We start from the raw sequence: 18,411 nt of genomic DNA, 5'->3' as shown, positions 1-18,411 counted from the left end.
CCAAAAAAAACCCGCAACACACATGGTCCAGTTTTCTGGACCACTTTTTCTGGAAATTCAATTTTTCCATATTAAACTGGTGTCTTGCAAGACAATACCTTTTCTTCTCTTCCCTTTTCTTTCTTTTTAAAGATCTCATTTTACACTCTTCATGAGGCACTTCTACTACGTACTAGAGACAACAGTAATTTTTGCAACTCACTGTCTGCACTTTTCTTCCTCTTTGGAAAACAAAAAAAAAAACAGCCAAAAAAACCCACAAGAAACCCCCTCATTCTCCCTTCTTTTTGCCAGTAAGCTGGTAAAAAAGTTTACACTGTCTACAGATGCTCAAGGTAATCACTGCTGCAATCAAAATATTAAGGATTCCTAGGTACCCTTAAGTGTTTTAATGACCGGTTTTCTTACAGTTTCATTATGCAGCTTATACTAAGTTTCAAAATAGCATCTTTTTGTTAGATTTTGTCTATTTTGTTAAGACTTTAGTGAATTGAAAATAAATGAAGGAAAAAAAACCCAATCACCAAACCACTGTAGGAACTATAAAAATAAAAGATATGCACTTTGGTGTAAGTTTAAAAAAACCCATTTGTTTCACATTTATTTTCAGAATGTTTTTTATTTTGTTTCTTACTTCTTTATGCAATGAACTGCAACAAGTCAAATTATTGCCTGATATGATAACCTAGCTAGAGGTACACAAGCAAGTCTTCAGCTGAAGTCGAAATTTCTTCCAAGGAATTTCCTGAAGAATATCAAACAGAAGGTAGGCTATTCATCAGAAACCTCTAATATAACGGTCAAGAAATGTTTCAAACGTCCAAAAGTCTTTCTGAAGTTTTCTATCTTCTTCTCTTTTTTTTCTACTATGCAAAATGCTACACATTTGGCAAGCAAAATCTGCTTTGTTAGGATAAGGTCCTTCTGTGAACTAGCAATTAAAAAAAACTGTTAAACTTAATTAAAAAAAAAAAAAAAGGAGAAGGGGAAGCAGCCTTAATTTTTTTTTTTTTTAATTATTTTGTTACCTTGATGCTCCAAATGCTGTGCATGTGAAGTACAGCTGTCTTGTTTCAAATGGAATTAAGAAAGGACACTTGCTTGTTAGCTGTTCACACCAGTCTGGCAAAGCTCCACTTGCTAGTGCCAAGGGTTCCTGTAGTTTAACGTAAGGAAAAAAAAAAAACAAATGTTTCTAGTATTAGACTCAGGTTGTCCAACAAGTTTGTAACTAAGTACACAGACATCCAATACACCCAAATATGGAGTTTTTACCTGTGCTTGAGCAAGTTTCTTGCTTCTCAGCAATTGTCATTCCCCTCCCTCACTCCTTTAAATGTTATGAATGAGAAATTCACAGAGTTTCTAGGACTCAAGAGTGGACACAAGGTGCTTTGGCACAAACACACTAAAAGCTCTAATAAATCTCTAGGATACGTACTACTCAACACTGTGGGGAGATCAGAGTATACAATTATACTGGAGAGAATTACTTCTGAATTTTGCCCAAAAGTGATTAGATAATACTTCCTCAATATCAGAAGCTATGAAAGAAACTTGGTGGTAGTAAAGATGATCCCCACTGAAATATCTCTACGGTCTACTCTTAAATAAAAGTTTAATAAGAAAAGACTGCAGAAATTACTTCTACTAAGATATTCAGGGTGCCTGAACAGCCTTTAAAAGAACACAAAAACCCAAACTTTTTAAAAATGCATAATTAGGGCAACTTAACGGTAACTAAAAAAACCCTTGAAAAGCACACAAGGGCTGAGCAAGTCAAGAATCTTCATCTTCTTTAAATCTTTGTTAAAGAAAATAGAGACTAGATTTAGATTAGATATAAGGAAGAAGCTCTTCACTATGAGGGTGGTGAGACACTGGAACAGTTGCACAGAGAAGCTGTGATGCCCTGTCCCTGGAAGTGTTCAAGGCCTGGTTGGATTGGGCTTTGAGCTACCTGGTCTAGTGGAAGGTGTCCCTCTCCATAGCAAGGGGCTTGGAACTAGGTGATCTTTAAGGTCCCTTCCAACCCAACCATTCTGTGATTCTATGAAAATATAGCTCGACTGAAGAACTACATCTTAAAGCTTTCCTTTTAACACATTTAACTGACTTGGTACCAGTAACACATTTTCCAAATGCTACTTTTGAAAGCTTTATGTGGAATGTATAAACAATAAAACATCTGTGAACCCTAACACAATTAATCGTCTTTGTTACAATATCATCAGGCAGACATACATAAACTACATTTTAACATCGATGTTTGGTGCAGGAAAAAGCCGTACTCTTCATAACCAAAAGACAGAATTCTATTACAACTTTTTCCTTAGTATGTTGTTACTCAGACTAGTCTGTTCTTACGGAATGTGCTCATCCAAAGTATAAGGAAATAAATCATATGAAACAATTCAAAAGTCAAAATGGCAAAAATGGTAATAATTTCAAATAGTCAGAGTATAAAAGAGTCTTGAAAACAGTATTACATACATACACTGTGCATAATACATTAATGTAATACCTCAATCTGCTGCAGAATCTTTGTAGTTATTTTTTTGCTTGTGAATTCATCTGGTGGAAAGTTAAACTGAGGATGCTCATCTCCTTCTGAAAACAGTAAATGAAAATTTTTCCTTTATTTTGTTTCCATTAAAGCATTTAAGAAGCTCTGCTTGACAATTAACTTACCTTCTTGAGAAGTTCGTGCTGTGTAAGGGTCACTGGCAACTATATACAAAATGCGAAGTAACTGCAGAACATCTTCTACTCCACAGGAGTTCTGCCCGCTGCCAGCTTTGGCCTGAGGTTGCTCCTTTGCCAAACTAAGAATATCAGAATTTTGAAGCGTGGAAATGGCCCCTTGACTTAATCCAGATTTTGATCCATGTTCACAAAAATCCTGAAAAGAAAAAAAAAGAATCACTAAGAACAAAAACCTCTGTGTGTTACTATTCTTAGCACTGCACACTCCAAGTTAATGATTTGAAAAATCATAATGGTTACTATGCTTAGCATCAGCACTTAAACTGTAGATGGTTCAAATCATTACTCAAATGCATTTTAACATGACTATATTTAACAAAGTACATTAAAGGAAAAAAAAAAAAAAAAAAGAGCAGCAAAAACTAAACTTGATATTGACATGTGAACATTCAACTTTCCTATCCATGTCATATCCCTCCTCCACAAGGATCTTTAAAGCTGCAAAACAAAGCACACAGCCATTCATAATTTAAAAAGTTTGGATGCAGACATATACCTTGTATGCAGCTATGAGCTGGGAACAATTTCTGTTTTTCCTAATACTTTTATTAGTGCCGGTTAATTTCCAGTGGCGCAGGAAAGTTGAGTCTGCATTCTTCTGCAGGTAGGTTATCAAGTCATTCTTTGGTAATTCGTCAGTGCCAAGGTACTGCTCCACATGCTCTACTGACCAGCAACCCTACAACAGGAACCACCAAATGTTGGTTTTTCCTGATTGTAAAGTCTTTAAGATTTCACATGCATTTCATATTATCTTTTAAAGGAGCATGCATTTACAAATATACTCACTCATGTCCTTTGAGTAATTGAAAACTGTTAGTTTTTTTTAATGTAGCATTTCAAAAACTGCAATGGATTTGGTTTGCTTTTGTTTAAACAGCCATAAAAACACACAAAGGCATAGCAGTCTTACCATTTTTCCACTTTCTTTCTCTTTATCAGAATCCTTCATTTCTCTGTACATGATTCTAGATACGAAAACAGTGAATTACTATTTCATCCTCATATCACATCCTCTAAATTCTGAGGTTATACACTGACTTGTTAGACATCAATGACATTTAGGTAACATGCTATAAACCAGCAGTGTTTCCTGCACAGAACACCTGGGATACCCTGACACAGCAACATTCATAAACTCATACTTAGTTTTCATGATGCTGATATTTATCTTGCAAAGCATTTAATTTATGTTTTCTTAAGTGAGGTTTGAGTAATCAAACAATCTTCGTTGTGCAAATTTCCCAAACTAACTTCAGGTTCTTCACTACACACACACACTAGCTCTTTGAAATTCTGAAGCCCTAGAGTAGTTTGCTGTGTATTAACTTAGGAGACATGTGCATTTACAACTATTTCTTATTATTTTTAAGTAGAAAACAGTTTTGTTACAGCACAGAATTTTAGACACAAGGCAATTCAGAAACAGGTGCAATACATAGGCACTGCTGAAATCTGAAATATAAAGTTAAAAAAACTGCAACCATGTCATTGCAGCTCTTGCTTTCATATAGATTAATTTTCTAGTATAACAGAAGTTACATGGGTGTAGTAAATGGAAAATACATGCAATCATATAGTCTTATAATTTCTGTCTATAACTATAAAGCAAGTAAGATCAAGTTAGGGCACAGAGAATAGCGAAGCCGGACTAGGATTCCAGAGGTACTTTCCAATACCCCTGTTCAAATGTTAGGTTTAAATGGAATTTCTTGTATTCCAAATTTGAGCCATTTTCTTCTTGTCCTTTCGCTTGTCATAATAAAGAAAAATCTATGTTAAGTCTTCCTTACTTCTTCCCATCAGGTATTTATACACATTGGTAAGACCCCACAAGCCCTTTTTTCTCCGGGCTAGATAGTCCCAGATCTCTCAGACTCCCTTTGTACGACAGATGCTCAAAGCCCTTTAATCATCCTAGCAGCCCTTTGCTGAACTCACTACAGTGTCCAAGTACCTCTTGTACTAAGGAGCCCTGAACTGGACATAGCACTCCAAATGCATCTCACCAGCACTAGGCAGAGGTGGAAGATCACCTCCCTCAACCTTCCTAATGCAGCCCAGGATGCTGCTGATCTTCTTTGCTGCCAGGGTTGATAGCTGGCTCATGTTCAACTTTATGTCCACCAAGACCCTCAAGGTCTTTTCCGCCAAGCTGCTTTCCAGTCAGCTGGCCCCCAGCCTGTACCAGCACACACAGTTATTTTTGTCCAGCTGTTAGATTTTGCATTTCCCTTTGTGCAACATCATGAAGTTCCTGTCTCCCCATTTCTCCAGCCTGCTGTGGTCTCTCAGAATGGCAGCAAAACCATCTAGTGCAACAATGACTCCTCCCAGTTTTGTTTTGTCTGTAAGTTTGCTGAGGGTCTGCTCTGTCCCATCATACAGCTCATTAAGGTAGATGTTAAATAGTACTGGACCCAGTATCTACGCTTGGGGTACACCAGCTGGCCTCCAGCTTGACTTCATACCAATGATCACAACCTGATCTGCGCCCGGCTGTTCAGGTAGTTTTCAGACACTACCTAGTCCATACTTTACTAGTTTGTCAATGAGGGAGAAAGTGTTGAAAGCCTTGCTAAAGTCATGGGAAAGAACATCTGCTGCTTTCTGCTCATCCACGGAGCTAGTCATCTTATCATAGAAGGCTATCAGACAGGTTAAGCATGATTTCCTCGTCATAAATCCATGCCACCTTCCAATCACCTTCTTGTCCTTCACTGTTTGAAAATGGCTTCCAGGACTATTTCCATCACCTCTCCAGGGATGAAGGAGAGGGTGACCAGTCTGTAGTTCCTGAGACCTTTCTTGCCCTTCTGGGGGATAGGAGTGACACTTAATTTCCTCCATTCCTCAGAAATGTCTCCTAATCACCATGACCTTTCAAAAACAATCAAGAGTGGTCAGCTCTCCTGCATGCATCCCACTGGGTCCCATGGATCTGTACGTCCTGTTTCTGCAAGGGTTCCCTAACCTTTTGCCCTTCACATCCCTCACCAGATTCAACTCCAGATGGGCTTTGGCTTTCCTAACCCCATACCTTCACACTGGGATAATGTCTCTATAGACCTCCTAGGTCACTTGACCCTTCTTCCACCTCTTGCATGCTTCCTTTTTGTGTTTTGAGTTCTGTTTGGAGTTTCTTGTTCATCCATGCAGGTCTCTTACTGTATCTATCTGACTCCCCACACAGTGGGATGGATTGTTTTTGAGTCTGGAGGAAGTGATCCATGAAAGAAATAAATTATCTCTGCCGGACCTCTCTTTTCTCTAGGACTACATCCCCACAGGATTCTTCCAAGCAGATCCCTAAAGCAGACCAAATTCTGCTCTCTTGGTCAACTGCTTGACTTTTTAAATATTATTAACAGATCACAGTTGAGCATTACAAGTTACTACTTCTTTTGTTTTGTAGTCACAGCACTAGCTTTAAAACCAGTAAGAACATCCTGACATAAATGCAAGAAAAATTAATTCTAGTATTGCTTCCTAGAGGAAGAAGAAAAAATTAACATTGTTTCACACCTGTTTCCTAATCAGCCACAGTGCTCTCTGTACAGAATAACAAACTTGTGAGCTTACGTGTATGTTGGCTCCCAAATACGTCTAAGTTTGTCAGATTTCACATTGCCATTACAGGAAAGCTGTAACAATTTCTGTACATAGTAAAAGATGGTAGATCGGAAGTTTGTTAGAGGCAGTTCTACTTCTCGAGTTGTTCCAAGACCTGAAACTTTCAAGGTAAGTGCTAAACGCGGCGAAGGCATGCACTCAACCTCTTCCAAGAGTTCTGAATGAGGTGTACCTGCATATGAAAAATCATTTGAGAAGCCATTAATACAAAATATGTAACACATGACAAGTTGGCTTAAGCATGAATAAGGTGACTCAATAAGGAAGTGTGAAGACTTCCTGTACATATGCCAAAGAGATGATACTGAGATATAAACACAAATATAACCACAAACTGTATCTAAGGGCTGTAACTGCAACACTATGAGTAAAGCTAACAAGAATTTCTAAAACCCCTTTTGACCCTTATGTCTTGATAACATTCCCTTTAATATTATCACAGCTCATGCATTCTTCTTTTTATACACAGTATCTTCCTGTTGTATTCACTCCTTTCAGTTCACCAAAGTCAATAGCAGCTCGTTTCCACATAAGCTAAACCTACGTATTTCTTTCCATAATGAACATTAACTACACCCACACTGTTGAACAAGAATGAAGTAAGGAGCAAGATGAGGTGCTATGCCACTGGTCATACAGACTGCTCAATTATTGTATTAGTTTTCCCCTTGCCTCTGCTTTGGACTGTTCCAGCAAGCCCTCTCCATTCAAAGCTATTCTGGGTAGCTCAACACACAGATTATTCCCTGCAAGTGGAACCAGAATTACCAAATTAATCCAAGTTAAATTCATGAGTGTGCTTATTTTACACAGCACTTAATTTACTTTTTCCTCAATAATGCTTGCACCTGCAGAGGTAGATTAAAAACTCAAACAGAGAAAAGCCACACAGCCACAAAAGCATGTTGTATGGGTTAACAACAACAGAATCCCCACAGCCCAATGGGCCCTTAACAGTGAGTCTCCACCCTAAAGCCAGACCAAGTATCACAAATGTCTTGCCAGTATACCTGGTGGAGGGATTTCTAGGTCAGTTGTCTGTTGAACATTAGTACGACCAGGTCTTGGGTCAAAAGCAGGAACTAGAGCAGAAAACTGCCGTTTCAATACGTAATCATCATCCCATGTTCTTCTACGGCCTCCTTTGGTTTCATACTCCTCTTCCTCCTAAAAAAAAAAAGTAGTTGTTTTTTAGATTCTGCTACAAATAATCATTTTATCAAAGATTAAAAAGTTAGCTAGGAAATACAGCAGTCATACTAACTGGCACAAAAGATAACAAAGCTGGCACATAACAGTATTCATTTCATTTTACTGGTCAAGCAGGAATTAAGAGAATTATCAAAACCACCAACATACAGAAATCAACTAAATGGGCTAACCTTACAACAAGTGTATTTACAATTTCTGGACAGCGTGAAACTTTCCATGAAGCACCAGAACATAGGGAAATATAGAGTATTGTAGACCAGCAAACTTGGAATAGATATTTTGTGTATTCTGCAAACTTTGGAACATCAAAGATTCAAATAAATTAATGATGTCAAAATAAACTCATTAACTTTTCTGAAAGCAAGAAGTATTTTTTTGAAAGTGGATACATATAATGATATATAATGCACACAGGTTTTATCCGGAGATTAAATCAAAGACCAAAATACTGGAACTATTTTGGTGGGAAGAAATCTAATTTTCAATAAGCTTTGACAAGTATTAAATGCTTGTGACTTTTCTACAACTAGTTTTAATCTGTTCAACTCCTCCGTAAGAAGAATTACATAGTATATCAGAGGCAACAGGACTGGAATCCAAGAAAGGAAAATTTTTTTTTCCAGATCTCATTCTTGTTGTGTAATTTTAAACAAAGACTCGTTTAGCTATTTCTACTTCTTCCCATGAACAACAATAGTAACTACATTTAATAATTTCTGAAAAGTGATCAACAATCTGTAAACTAAGGGTATTGTTTGCAATGTAGATTCATTTAAGTAGTACTGGCTTTACTGTTCCTGACTTCATACCTTTGTGCAGAAAGTGAAATAATGAAATATTTAGTAATATACTTGAATTTCTTTTAAAGTATAATCACAGTAGCTTAAAATGCTAAATATTTTGGTTCAAATTACTAAAAGTTATGCATATTAATTACAAGAGGAAGTTTAACTCCATAAACCAATATTTTACATTTACGTAATAAATATTAAACTACCCTTAGTGAAGTCTTACATTTTTCCTTGAATTACTTAAATTATTACAGTTTGCTTCACACAGGTCTACAGTTAAACATATCCTAGAACTATATCATTACAAAACTCAGCAGCCTACCCACGAAGTTATACTATTTCATCAGCCAGTGAACTAGCGATCCATCATTTCTACTCTCTGTCAGCTTGTTCTCAGGCTGTTTTTAAGATGTTAATTCTCACCTATAAGGCCTCAGGGTGTGCTGGTGTTCAAAAACATTATTCTCTGGAACAAATGTTGAAGGTTGTAGAATCAAATTTGTATAGAAAGGGGACTGCCCGGTTAGCTGTCCTATCTAGTGAGGCCTTGTGATTTTATCACACCCATTTGAATGCATAAGAAAACAGCTTGCTTAAATACTCAAAACATATGCAAGAATAGAGAACAGGGTCAATGAACTGTCTTTGTAAAGTAGTACTCAGTTTGCAGCCCCCCAAAAATATAATATAATTTCATTTAGAGCCTTAATGGATAGGTAGTCCAGACCAGTAGTCCTTAATCTAAATAAATTTGTTTTAATTAATGGTAAGATTGTAGCTAGGATTCCATATTGTTAAAAAAAAAAAAAAAAAAAAAGAAAAAGAAAAAAAAAAGAAAAAAAATCAGTGGATTTTTAATGTATCTGTTAGCCAATTAAGATTTCATCTATGCTAACTATACTGTACCATAACTTCCTCATATTCTTGATCTTCTTGGTTATCATCTTCATTTTCATCATCTTCTTCATCTGGTTCAGGTAGATCCTCATCATCATCTAACTCTGCCAACAGAGTACTAGCTCGGCAGCTATCAAGAAAATCTATAATACATATATATATATTTACATACAGAACAAAAGGCAAGAATAACTTTTAAAGCAAAATTTTGAAAATTAAAGAACAGGAGCATTGGGAAGAGAGAAAAACACAGATCTCACTTAACAAGAAAAAGAGAGAACTAAAACACTGCTTATGGCATAATAAGATTAAAAGCTGTGATAAAAACATACACCTGGCAAAAAGTCCAGGGGTCTAGTCAATAGCATAACTAAAAAACAAAGTACTTAACATTTGCGTAATTAAGAGTGATCAGCAAGTGATCAATTTCTCATTTGCTTATATTAAACATTTTACTAATTATACTTATTTTAAATTACAAAATATCACAAAAATGGTACATAAATGTATATTGTCTGATTCTACATTTAAATTATTTTAAAAACAGGTCAGTGATGTAATTTCCCCTAAGGATGTGTGGCTTACACCTCAAATTACAATGTAAATGACATTTGAAATAAACATTTAAGAGTGATATTTTTAAAGATTCAATTGCTAATTAATTTCTGTAACAAGAAGCTGAAGACAGAGATAAAGTTCAATTTCACCCTCCTAGTACTAAGAGTCAAAAACCAACCCCCTAAAACCAGAAAAGAAGTTCACAGTAATCCAAGGTGGACTGGGATGAATCTTGGACTAGCATAGGTAGGTATCTTAATCAACTGCCTCCAAGCAGCCCAATTCCAATATCCGTTGAAATTATCAGATATTTTTCAAGTAATTTCAATAGGCCATAGGAGAGGCAACAAAGTAGAACACATATTTAATCCAAGCAAAATTTTAAACAAATCAAGTATCTTTTCTTTCAAGAATATCTGACAATCCAATAAACTTTACATTAGGAAATATTTTCCCATATCTAGTGCAGGTTTTTCTTGAGTTCATCAACTTAATTCCTAGATATTATTAACCTAGTTAACTACAATCTTCCTTCACAGTATCCATATCCTGCAAATAATTTCTGTCCTAACGTCCATATCTAGTGTATAGTGCCCATGTAACTCTGGATTTTGTTCCTTAAATCATATAATTCCATTCTGTTTCATTTTCATTTCTGTGTTCTTTTCAATTTTTTTTGCAACTACTATTATAGCATTGAGATATCTGGAATCTCATATGCTATTTTAAGTGTATAACGTGCCTAATGGTGGATGCTTTTCAATCACTGAGTAATACAAGGTACCTCGCACTGAGCATGTAGCATGCCTACAGAACACAATGAGAAATAATACTTTTATTTTAATGAGAGGTTCATATACAACCTATATTAGATACTAAACTTATTTGATTAAAGAAAAGATTAGGTGCCTAAATAAACTATACCATAAACAATGAAGTGGGATAGAAAATGCTGAAAATAAAGACCCCAAAACATCAGGAAATACTACGTTAACATTATTTCACTTACTGCCTTACAAAACTAGTAACATATGAACAGCTCAACTTTCAGATATTTTTCAGTAAATAAACAACTACATGAGAAAATCTTAACAATGGGAGAAAAGGAAAAATCATTAACGGGAAGTCTGCTTATGTTCATTTAAAAATGAAACTTACCATATAAAGAATATTCTGCCTCCTGACCTGTATCGCTCTCACTAGATGTTGAGGTTAGGCTAGTAGTTAGAGTATTGCTAAGCGACTGACCAACAGATAAAACTGTAGTTGCTGTAGCTACATTGCTGCTGCTAGTAACACTGGATGTAGACATGGTCACTGTTGATGTGGTACCAGTTGTAGTCAGATTAGGAAAACTTTGGGCACCCATAAGAGGAGAAGCTATAAAGATATGGTAAGATAAAATAAATGATTTGACGACTTGAAGAGTACAATTTACATGCATGAGCCCTGTGTTGAAAAATATATTTGGGTTTGAAAACTTATCAGATGTAATGTGTTATTTTACCGTAAAGAATAACAGAGTAAAGGGGAAGGGTTTCCCAGTACAAAAGCACACCCTACAATGCAGATGCTCACTTCTGAGCATATTCCTTTGCACGTGTTTAAAACAAATAATTTTGTTAAATAAATCCCCAAATCCCACTGTAAATCTGAAATGACTTGATTTGATTTTCAACATATGAAAAATATTTCTGAAATCTGTTATTCCAATACTGTCTGTCTTTAAGACTAAAATGTAATTTAATCTCTAAACAGCAACATAACCAAAACTATACAGGGAAAAGAGTTTAACCATACATAAATGAAATGAGAAGAGAACATAATGAGACAAACGTGAAACTTGTGCTTTTTTTTCATTTTTCTAAAGTTCTCAAAGGAGCTGTGACCTGCTATCTTTCACATAACTATTAGCACATACGTTCATAATGGGCAACAAGCTTGAGTTGGCAGGACTGCAAAACACATGACTTAATGCCTTACTTATGTTGGATGACTTATATAAATAATTTTCAGAATAAGCAACAACTAAGAAGTTACCTTACTACACATTCAAATAAAACACAGTAAATGCATTTTAGTTAACAACTGAAACAAGATTGAATTAACTGTAAACTCAATAGAAAGAATTTCAGGTACATAACTGAGTATATGTTATACCTATGTGCAACTACACATTTACATCCCAATCTTCAAAACATTTTCTCACCTGCTTATCTTCAAGCAGGTCTGCATGTGCAAATTTGAGGGGTCCCTTATACTTAAATTTAAACCTTATATTTTTCTATCTACCTTTTCTAAAATTTCTTAAATGTGAGCTTTGCAGCTTTAAAATCAACATTTTTGTTATTGTAGCTTATGTAAACTGAGATACTGCTTTCTTGAAAAAAAAAATTAATCTAAATTCTGAGTTTCAGACTATTATTATTGAGGTTAGCAAAGGTTACTACCCTTTTAGAAGGACACAATACAACAAAGATTCTTCCCTGAAGTGCATTCGGTAGCTTTTGAGAAAAATAGAAGTTGCACTTCCTATTTTTATTGTTTGTCAGGTAGTACTTTATTTATTTTCCTTAGAAATGTAAGTAACAGTTCGCAAATAAAAATATGAAAATGTAAACGAAAAATCAGCAAAGGTGACCCAAACAAGTACAGTGCTCAAAATTATTTCTATGCGTGGGGAGAGAGAGAGAGCAAAACTCAAATTCAGGGTTGTTAATAAGCCTATGATCATCTCTATAAAAGTGTGGAAAATTTCCAATCCAAAGAAATGTTCTTTAAGAACTTGAAAATAAGTTGTTCAGTATTCATATCTTCCACTCATTTCTAATTAATAACAGCAAACTCTTTGCTGTTACAATAAACCAAAAAAGCCAATGCGTCAGCATTTCATTTGCTCTGATTTCAAGAACAAATTGAAACTGGCTACCCTAGACACCACTTAACTCCTGGCAAATACTGATGTTTTTTAAATGCAACCATTACAGCAAATTCAAAGAGACTTATATCACTAATCATGATTTCAGACTTGATTTCTTTGGGGAGTTTTTGGTTTTGGGAGGTTTTGGGGTTTTTTTTTTGTTTTTTTGGGTTTTTTTTTTCTTGTTTTTTTTTTCTTTTTTTTTTTTAAACTGAACAGGACAACAAAACCCTACCCACTATTAAAAAATCCAGAAATGCTAAACACCGTATTTTTAAATAAGAAAGCACAGAAGTCCTAGAAAAGCATGAAAGCTTAACAATAAATTGAGTGCTTCTTTCTGTCTTGAGTAATTTTACTTTTTCTAACTTGCCTGCCCCTCATGAAACGCAGCTCTCTGGTTAAAATGCTGTCACAATCACTGAACAAAATACCTAACAAGGCTGGCTGAGTAACAACTCTGACGGGAGCATGCTGAAAATTCAGCAGAGTGAACACAACAAGCAGGCTTACAACTTACCTGCTAATACTTTGATCCTACATACAGTCTGAGAACATGCAAATATTAAAGCATGTACATAATTTTATTTAAATCATTGTTAATTACAAACTTCCTTACACTTAATGTGCCTGAAGAATTCACTGAATCTAAGCCTTAATGACCACACTCATCTTTCGAAAACATACAAAGTATTAGAATAAAGTTATTCAGCCAGATAGAATGCAGGAATCCACTAAAATTTAATCATACTGGAGTTTACTTTTTTTCTTTCTACTGTGTTCTCTAGATTCTAGGCTCAGAGACTTCACAATATGCACAAACTGCCTGTCCTAAGGAAAATGGAAAAATAACAGAAATAAGCATACATGAGTATGCAACATCTACACAGATCAGAAAGCTAGAGTATCCCACATTAGCTACTGCTGCTAGTCTTCCAGCCTCTTGATCTAAACCATACTCTCTCTCTTCCTAAGCACATAGTGGACATCAAATTCAAATTATCTTCTATTTGATGGATACCACAGTGCAATCTGACAACTCAGGGCAATGTAACACCTTCCAGCTGACATGAACTCTGTGAACTCTTCATGAGTTCTACATGTACATACGAGGTCAAGGCTGCTCTAAGTTCATTTTTCTATTAGGCCAACAGAATCCAAACTTCTTTAAGCCTAACATAAGCCAAAGAAACAACAAAAACTTCAACTAAAAATATAGTTTACTTACTTGCAGTACTCATGACATTTCTTCCCAAAGTATTAGTATTGTTATCACTGCTACTTCGGCTTAAATTCATGTTGTTTGTGGCATTGGTACGTGCTATGTTTGCCACTCTTCGTACAAAGGACTCCAGGCTGGAAGTTTCTCGAGATGATAAGTTAGGAACGCTTGCGCTGGAGCTCATTGGTGCCCCAGCAGCCAACAAAGAACTGACTGAGAGTCTGTTACTCGCTGAAGAGCTTAGAGGCCGTTGGGAAGCTGCTTCTTTATTAGTCAGTTCGGAGACTGAGCTCACGTCAGGAGAGCTTACACTAACAATTCCCATGGATATAGCACTGGACTCCCCAGGAGTACGTATTGAGTTATCAGGACCTAACTTCCTCTCTGCATTTTCATTTCCCATGTCCGCTGTCAAGGTGCTGGTGCTTGCACTGGAAGATGACCCTACTTCAGCCTGTGGCACGCTATCAGCGGAAGACAGAACAACAATTGGTTCATGGACGTCAGTGCCTGAAACTATATTTTGCTCCATTACACTTTCTGATCTCCGCTCCATTTTGGTCGAACCCAAGCTGATGTCGCTGCTACTGGCCACGCTACACACAGAACTGCTGCTTCCTTTTCTACTTGAGGAGCCTGCAGCAGCAGTCGTCTTGTCTGGACAGTTGTTTTTCACCAAGCTGCTCCATGACTGCGTTGTGCCTGAAACAGTGGATGAAACAGGTTTGGGTGATGCCGCTGAATCAGGGTCGTACCCTGGTGCAAGCTTGAGGTCAAACTTTCCTTCTGCGCCCATACGGTAAGAGTTAGAGCCACCAGCATCCCAGGTGACATCAATCCAGCCTGGAAAGGGACAGGAGTTTGTGAGACCCAGCAGAAAGCAGACAGGAGCGTGTCAGACTAGCTCCACAACGTGGGATCAGCTTCTCATAAGGGTTGCATGTCTGAACTAATAAAATCACTAAATAACCCTTAATGCCAATTTAAAAGGAAGTGTTTAAATCTAAATAATTTCGTATTTTAAAATACTGTTAACATTGAGGCAGCTAGCATGATCTGTCTCTATCTTCAGGGCCCCAGAATCCAGGTAAAAGTAAAATTTCATTCAGGAAGGAAGGTGACCTACTAGGATCTCTCAAAGTTTTATTATTAGATTCTCTAATATCAGAAATTTATATTAAAATGTATCATAATAGCAGTATCTGTCAAAAAACTATAAATCTTGCAAGGACATTTTATGATGTTTTTCTTTGTTGGATACCTGTCTATGAGCATATTTACCTGACAGAAGACATTTTATGAAACTGATTAGTTTGGAACTTCTTATTCCTTTCCTATAACATGAAAGAATTAATTTACTGATACTCAGCTTTTTAGTTCAATAATTTACACAGACTGAAACATTTCTTATTCATAGGAAGAGTCGTACAGTAGTCAAGTAAAGACTACTTCAAGTAAGATTTCAGGGTTGCAAAAAAAAAAAAAAAAAAGAAAAAACCCTAAAAAAAAAAAACCCAAAACATTTAATTGAATGAAACTTTGTATCGGGACCAAAACAGTACTGAAAAGAAATGCTTCTCTAAGTAATCATTTAAAGAAGGAACTGGAGTACTGTGTTTTCGGTTTTTTTTTGTTTGGTTGTTTTTTTTTTAAACAGTTAGATGTAATAAATCTGCACTAATGAGGGTAACATGCAAAATTTAGCTAATTAGTACGGAAATAGGGGCCAAACAGAACTTATTTTTGCTATGTACCACTATCTCAGTCAGCTAGAAAAATTTCTTCTAGTACTTCTCACTGTACGTTAACTGTAACAAAACATGGTGTCACTATTTTAATTCATATGCATTTACTTTAAAAACAAAATTTCTAAAGCTTAGTCATCTTCTGTAACCTCAGACAGAAATTCAAAACAAGACGTCAGGTCCAGATGTACACACATGTTTTTCTTTAATAAACTAGAACAAAGCTAATTTGAAGTAAAATATTCTTAAGTATTGTCAGGTGCCCTTTTACCTTGTAACTACCCAAAAGTCATCACTTCTAGACCAAAACAGATGATCACAGTCAATTTTCGATTTAGAAATACCACTCTGAAGGAAGAGTATTTGAAAACAGATAGTTTTCATATATGGTAAAGAGATATCCCATTCCCACATGAGCAGGTTTAGATCATGTTATTCTTATTTTATTCCATTTTCATGAGCTATATCTGAGTAGCTTCATGTCACTAAACCTTTGACAGGTGAAGTTCTGAAGCAGGTCTCAATTTTTGCTTTTCTACAGTTTGTCTTTTTTATCAAATACAAAAAAAAAAAAAAGTTCCATACCATAGCTGAACAGTATGATTTTTCCCCTTTACGAATGTCTAGAAAGGATATTTGGAAAAAACATAACTATTCTTGTTTTGTACAGTTGTTTTTCCTAAAATATTAATTACAAACAGTTTTAAATCTGCACAATTTTTTAATACATATTATGTATTTGGAGTCTTACTGCTCCATTAGGGCTCATTACAGCCCTAGAACAACTCAAGATTTGTCTAAACTTGTAAATAATAACAAAAAAGTCAATGGGATACTATTTTCCATATTCTATGTGACAGACAACTGTAGCAGGAATAAGAGTCTGCTGATACATGTTTCACATTGTTCGGCATCATCATTTCATATGCGAACCTCAATTTCACCTATGCTTAAATTGGAAAGTTTTACTGGAACATCAGAACAGAAACACTGATTAAGTAGAATACTACTCACCAATAATACCTAAAGTCTTCAAAGTGAGAATGTAGCTATGGATACTGTTGCCTCTGATAAGAACAATATACAGATGACAGAAAAATTCCCTACAAGCTATACTGAATGGCTTGAAGAAGAATTGAAGTTTCAAAACATTTTAAGACACTGTACTTCAGACATTTCTCCACGTCTGAGAGCTGACAACTTAACAAACTAGAAGGAATATAAAAATCTGGCTAAGAACAATCCTAAGAGTGGCTGAAGATGCTTCAGAAAGAAGGCAAATCTTGTATACACCAAAACAGAGGGAGAGCAAGAGAGGTGGCAAGCACGTTCAGCTGACAAGATCATCACCTCATCTGAAGCCTCTTCAATGTCTTAGCCTCCTGAGCACTACCTTCCCTGGCTGTTGCAGGTTTTTATTTTGCTCCGTAAGTTAATTATTTCCATGCTTTTAATTTAAAAAAAATAACAACTTGATCCCAACGAAGCTAGCAAGGTAGGAAAGATACAGGATACAAAAGTCGAGAAAAATATTGCAAATGCTAAGCTAGAAGAAATGAAGAAGGCAATTATAGATTTTGCAGGCCCAAAGCTTAATTAATCAGTTTGCATCAATCACCTTCATACACTTTTTCTTCTTTGTAACAGATGTCTAAATAACAATCTGGTATTTTAATTAAGCAAAGGTCTAAAAAAGTTTCATTTACAGCAAGAATTTTTTTCATGCATTAAAATGGAATTTCACAAATGGACCACAACAGTTGTAGTATTTGAGTTCCTTCTCCCCAAAGCATTTAAAATTTTATTAACTTCTTTAAGACACTACAAAGGAAACACTTTACTGCTACCAATTCCATATGAACTAATCAAGCTACAGACAGTGACAAATTCAGGCAAGTCATGCTCACCATTATGCAGTTCTCCTGTAACAGTGCCTTCACCCTGTGGGCTTCCATCCTGATCTCTCCACTTCCAATCAATTCCTCTGATCACACGAGCTCCTGGAACCATATATTTCAACACCTGAGAACGGACCAGACGTCGCTGCCTTCGTAGATTTGCTTCAGCTTCTTTAGCAGCTTTTCCTACAAGAAGTGTAAATTGAAATGAAATTACTTAAAAGTATTGAACGGGGATTAATTTTGAGCTTAAGTTTCTAAGCAAGTTCCACTGCAAAAGTTAACCTGCTTTTTCACAATTTTTTTTGTATTGTATGTTCATTAGCATTTTAAGAGAAAAAGTAGGACATACACATCCTTTTTCTTACCCAGCTGATCTTCACATACTCCATTCACAGTGCCATAAAGTTCAAATCCAGAGAGGGAGAGGTAGTGTGTTTGCCCACTGGCATTCTTTCCCATCTGTTTTATTCTAACATGTCTCCATCCTTGTTTCTCATCTTTTGGAGGATCTAAAGGCCATGTTGCTGTAGACCTTTAAATTTATTAGAAAGGGGGCATGAGTGGGGGCCAAAAAAAAAAAAAAAAAAAAAAAAAAGGCAAAACAAAAAAAAACTTGGTACCAAAGCAAACAAAACTATAATGCTGATCATGTATGGATACAATCAGAAAACTGCCAAGAGTACAAGACATGCAACATTAGGGACAAACTCTGGATGAGTGCTGGTGTTATTATTTTCTCAAAAAAAAAAAAATTAAAAAAAATCAA

The 18,411-nt window shown here is 35.8% G+C and overlaps 1 protein-coding gene across 15 annotated transcripts in view; it reads right to left on the bottom strand.

Annotated features, from left to right (window-relative positions):
• HECTD1 (HECT domain E3 ubiquitin protein ligase 1) overlaps window positions 1-18,411 on the bottom strand; it is a 69,162-nt gene that overhangs the window by 13,704 nt on the left and 37,047 nt on the right. For 9 of the 15 annotated variants that reach the window (XM_086750146.1, XM_086750133.1, XM_086750136.1 and 6 more), the window contains 12 exons: window positions 18,011-18,177; window positions 17,652-17,828; window positions 14,006-14,842; window positions 11,016-11,237; window positions 9,309-9,442; window positions 7,410-7,566; window positions 6,349-6,571; window positions 3,680-3,734; window positions 3,263-3,445; window positions 2,692-2,902; window positions 2,525-2,610; window positions 1,029-1,156 (listed from right to left, as the gene is read on the bottom strand). In XM_086750146.1, the coding sequence (XP_086606272.1) occupies window positions 1,029-1,156; window positions 2,525-2,610; window positions 2,692-2,902; window positions 3,263-3,445; window positions 3,680-3,734; window positions 6,349-6,571; window positions 7,410-7,566; window positions 9,309-9,442; window positions 11,016-11,237; window positions 14,006-14,842; window positions 17,652-17,828; window positions 18,011-18,177 (2,580 nt within the window). The remainder of the gene's footprint in view (window positions 1-1,028; window positions 1,157-2,524; window positions 2,611-2,691; window positions 2,903-3,262; window positions 3,446-3,679; window positions 3,735-6,348; window positions 6,572-7,409; window positions 7,567-9,308; window positions 9,443-11,015; window positions 11,238-14,005; window positions 14,843-17,651; window positions 17,829-18,010; window positions 18,178-18,411) is intronic. The other 6 variants (XM_086750138.1, XM_086750139.1, XM_086750140.1 and 3 more) reach the window with 4 other exon arrangements.

This window comes from Chlamydotis macqueenii, chromosome 5 (genome assembly GCF_036417535.1).
Source record: "Chlamydotis macqueenii isolate bChlMac1 chromosome 5, bChlMac1.mat, whole genome shotgun sequence".
NCBI classification, from domain to species: Eukaryota; Metazoa; Chordata; class Aves; order Otidiformes; family Otididae; genus Chlamydotis; species Chlamydotis macqueenii.
This window is presented reverse-complemented; position numbering and strand designations above follow the sequence as displayed.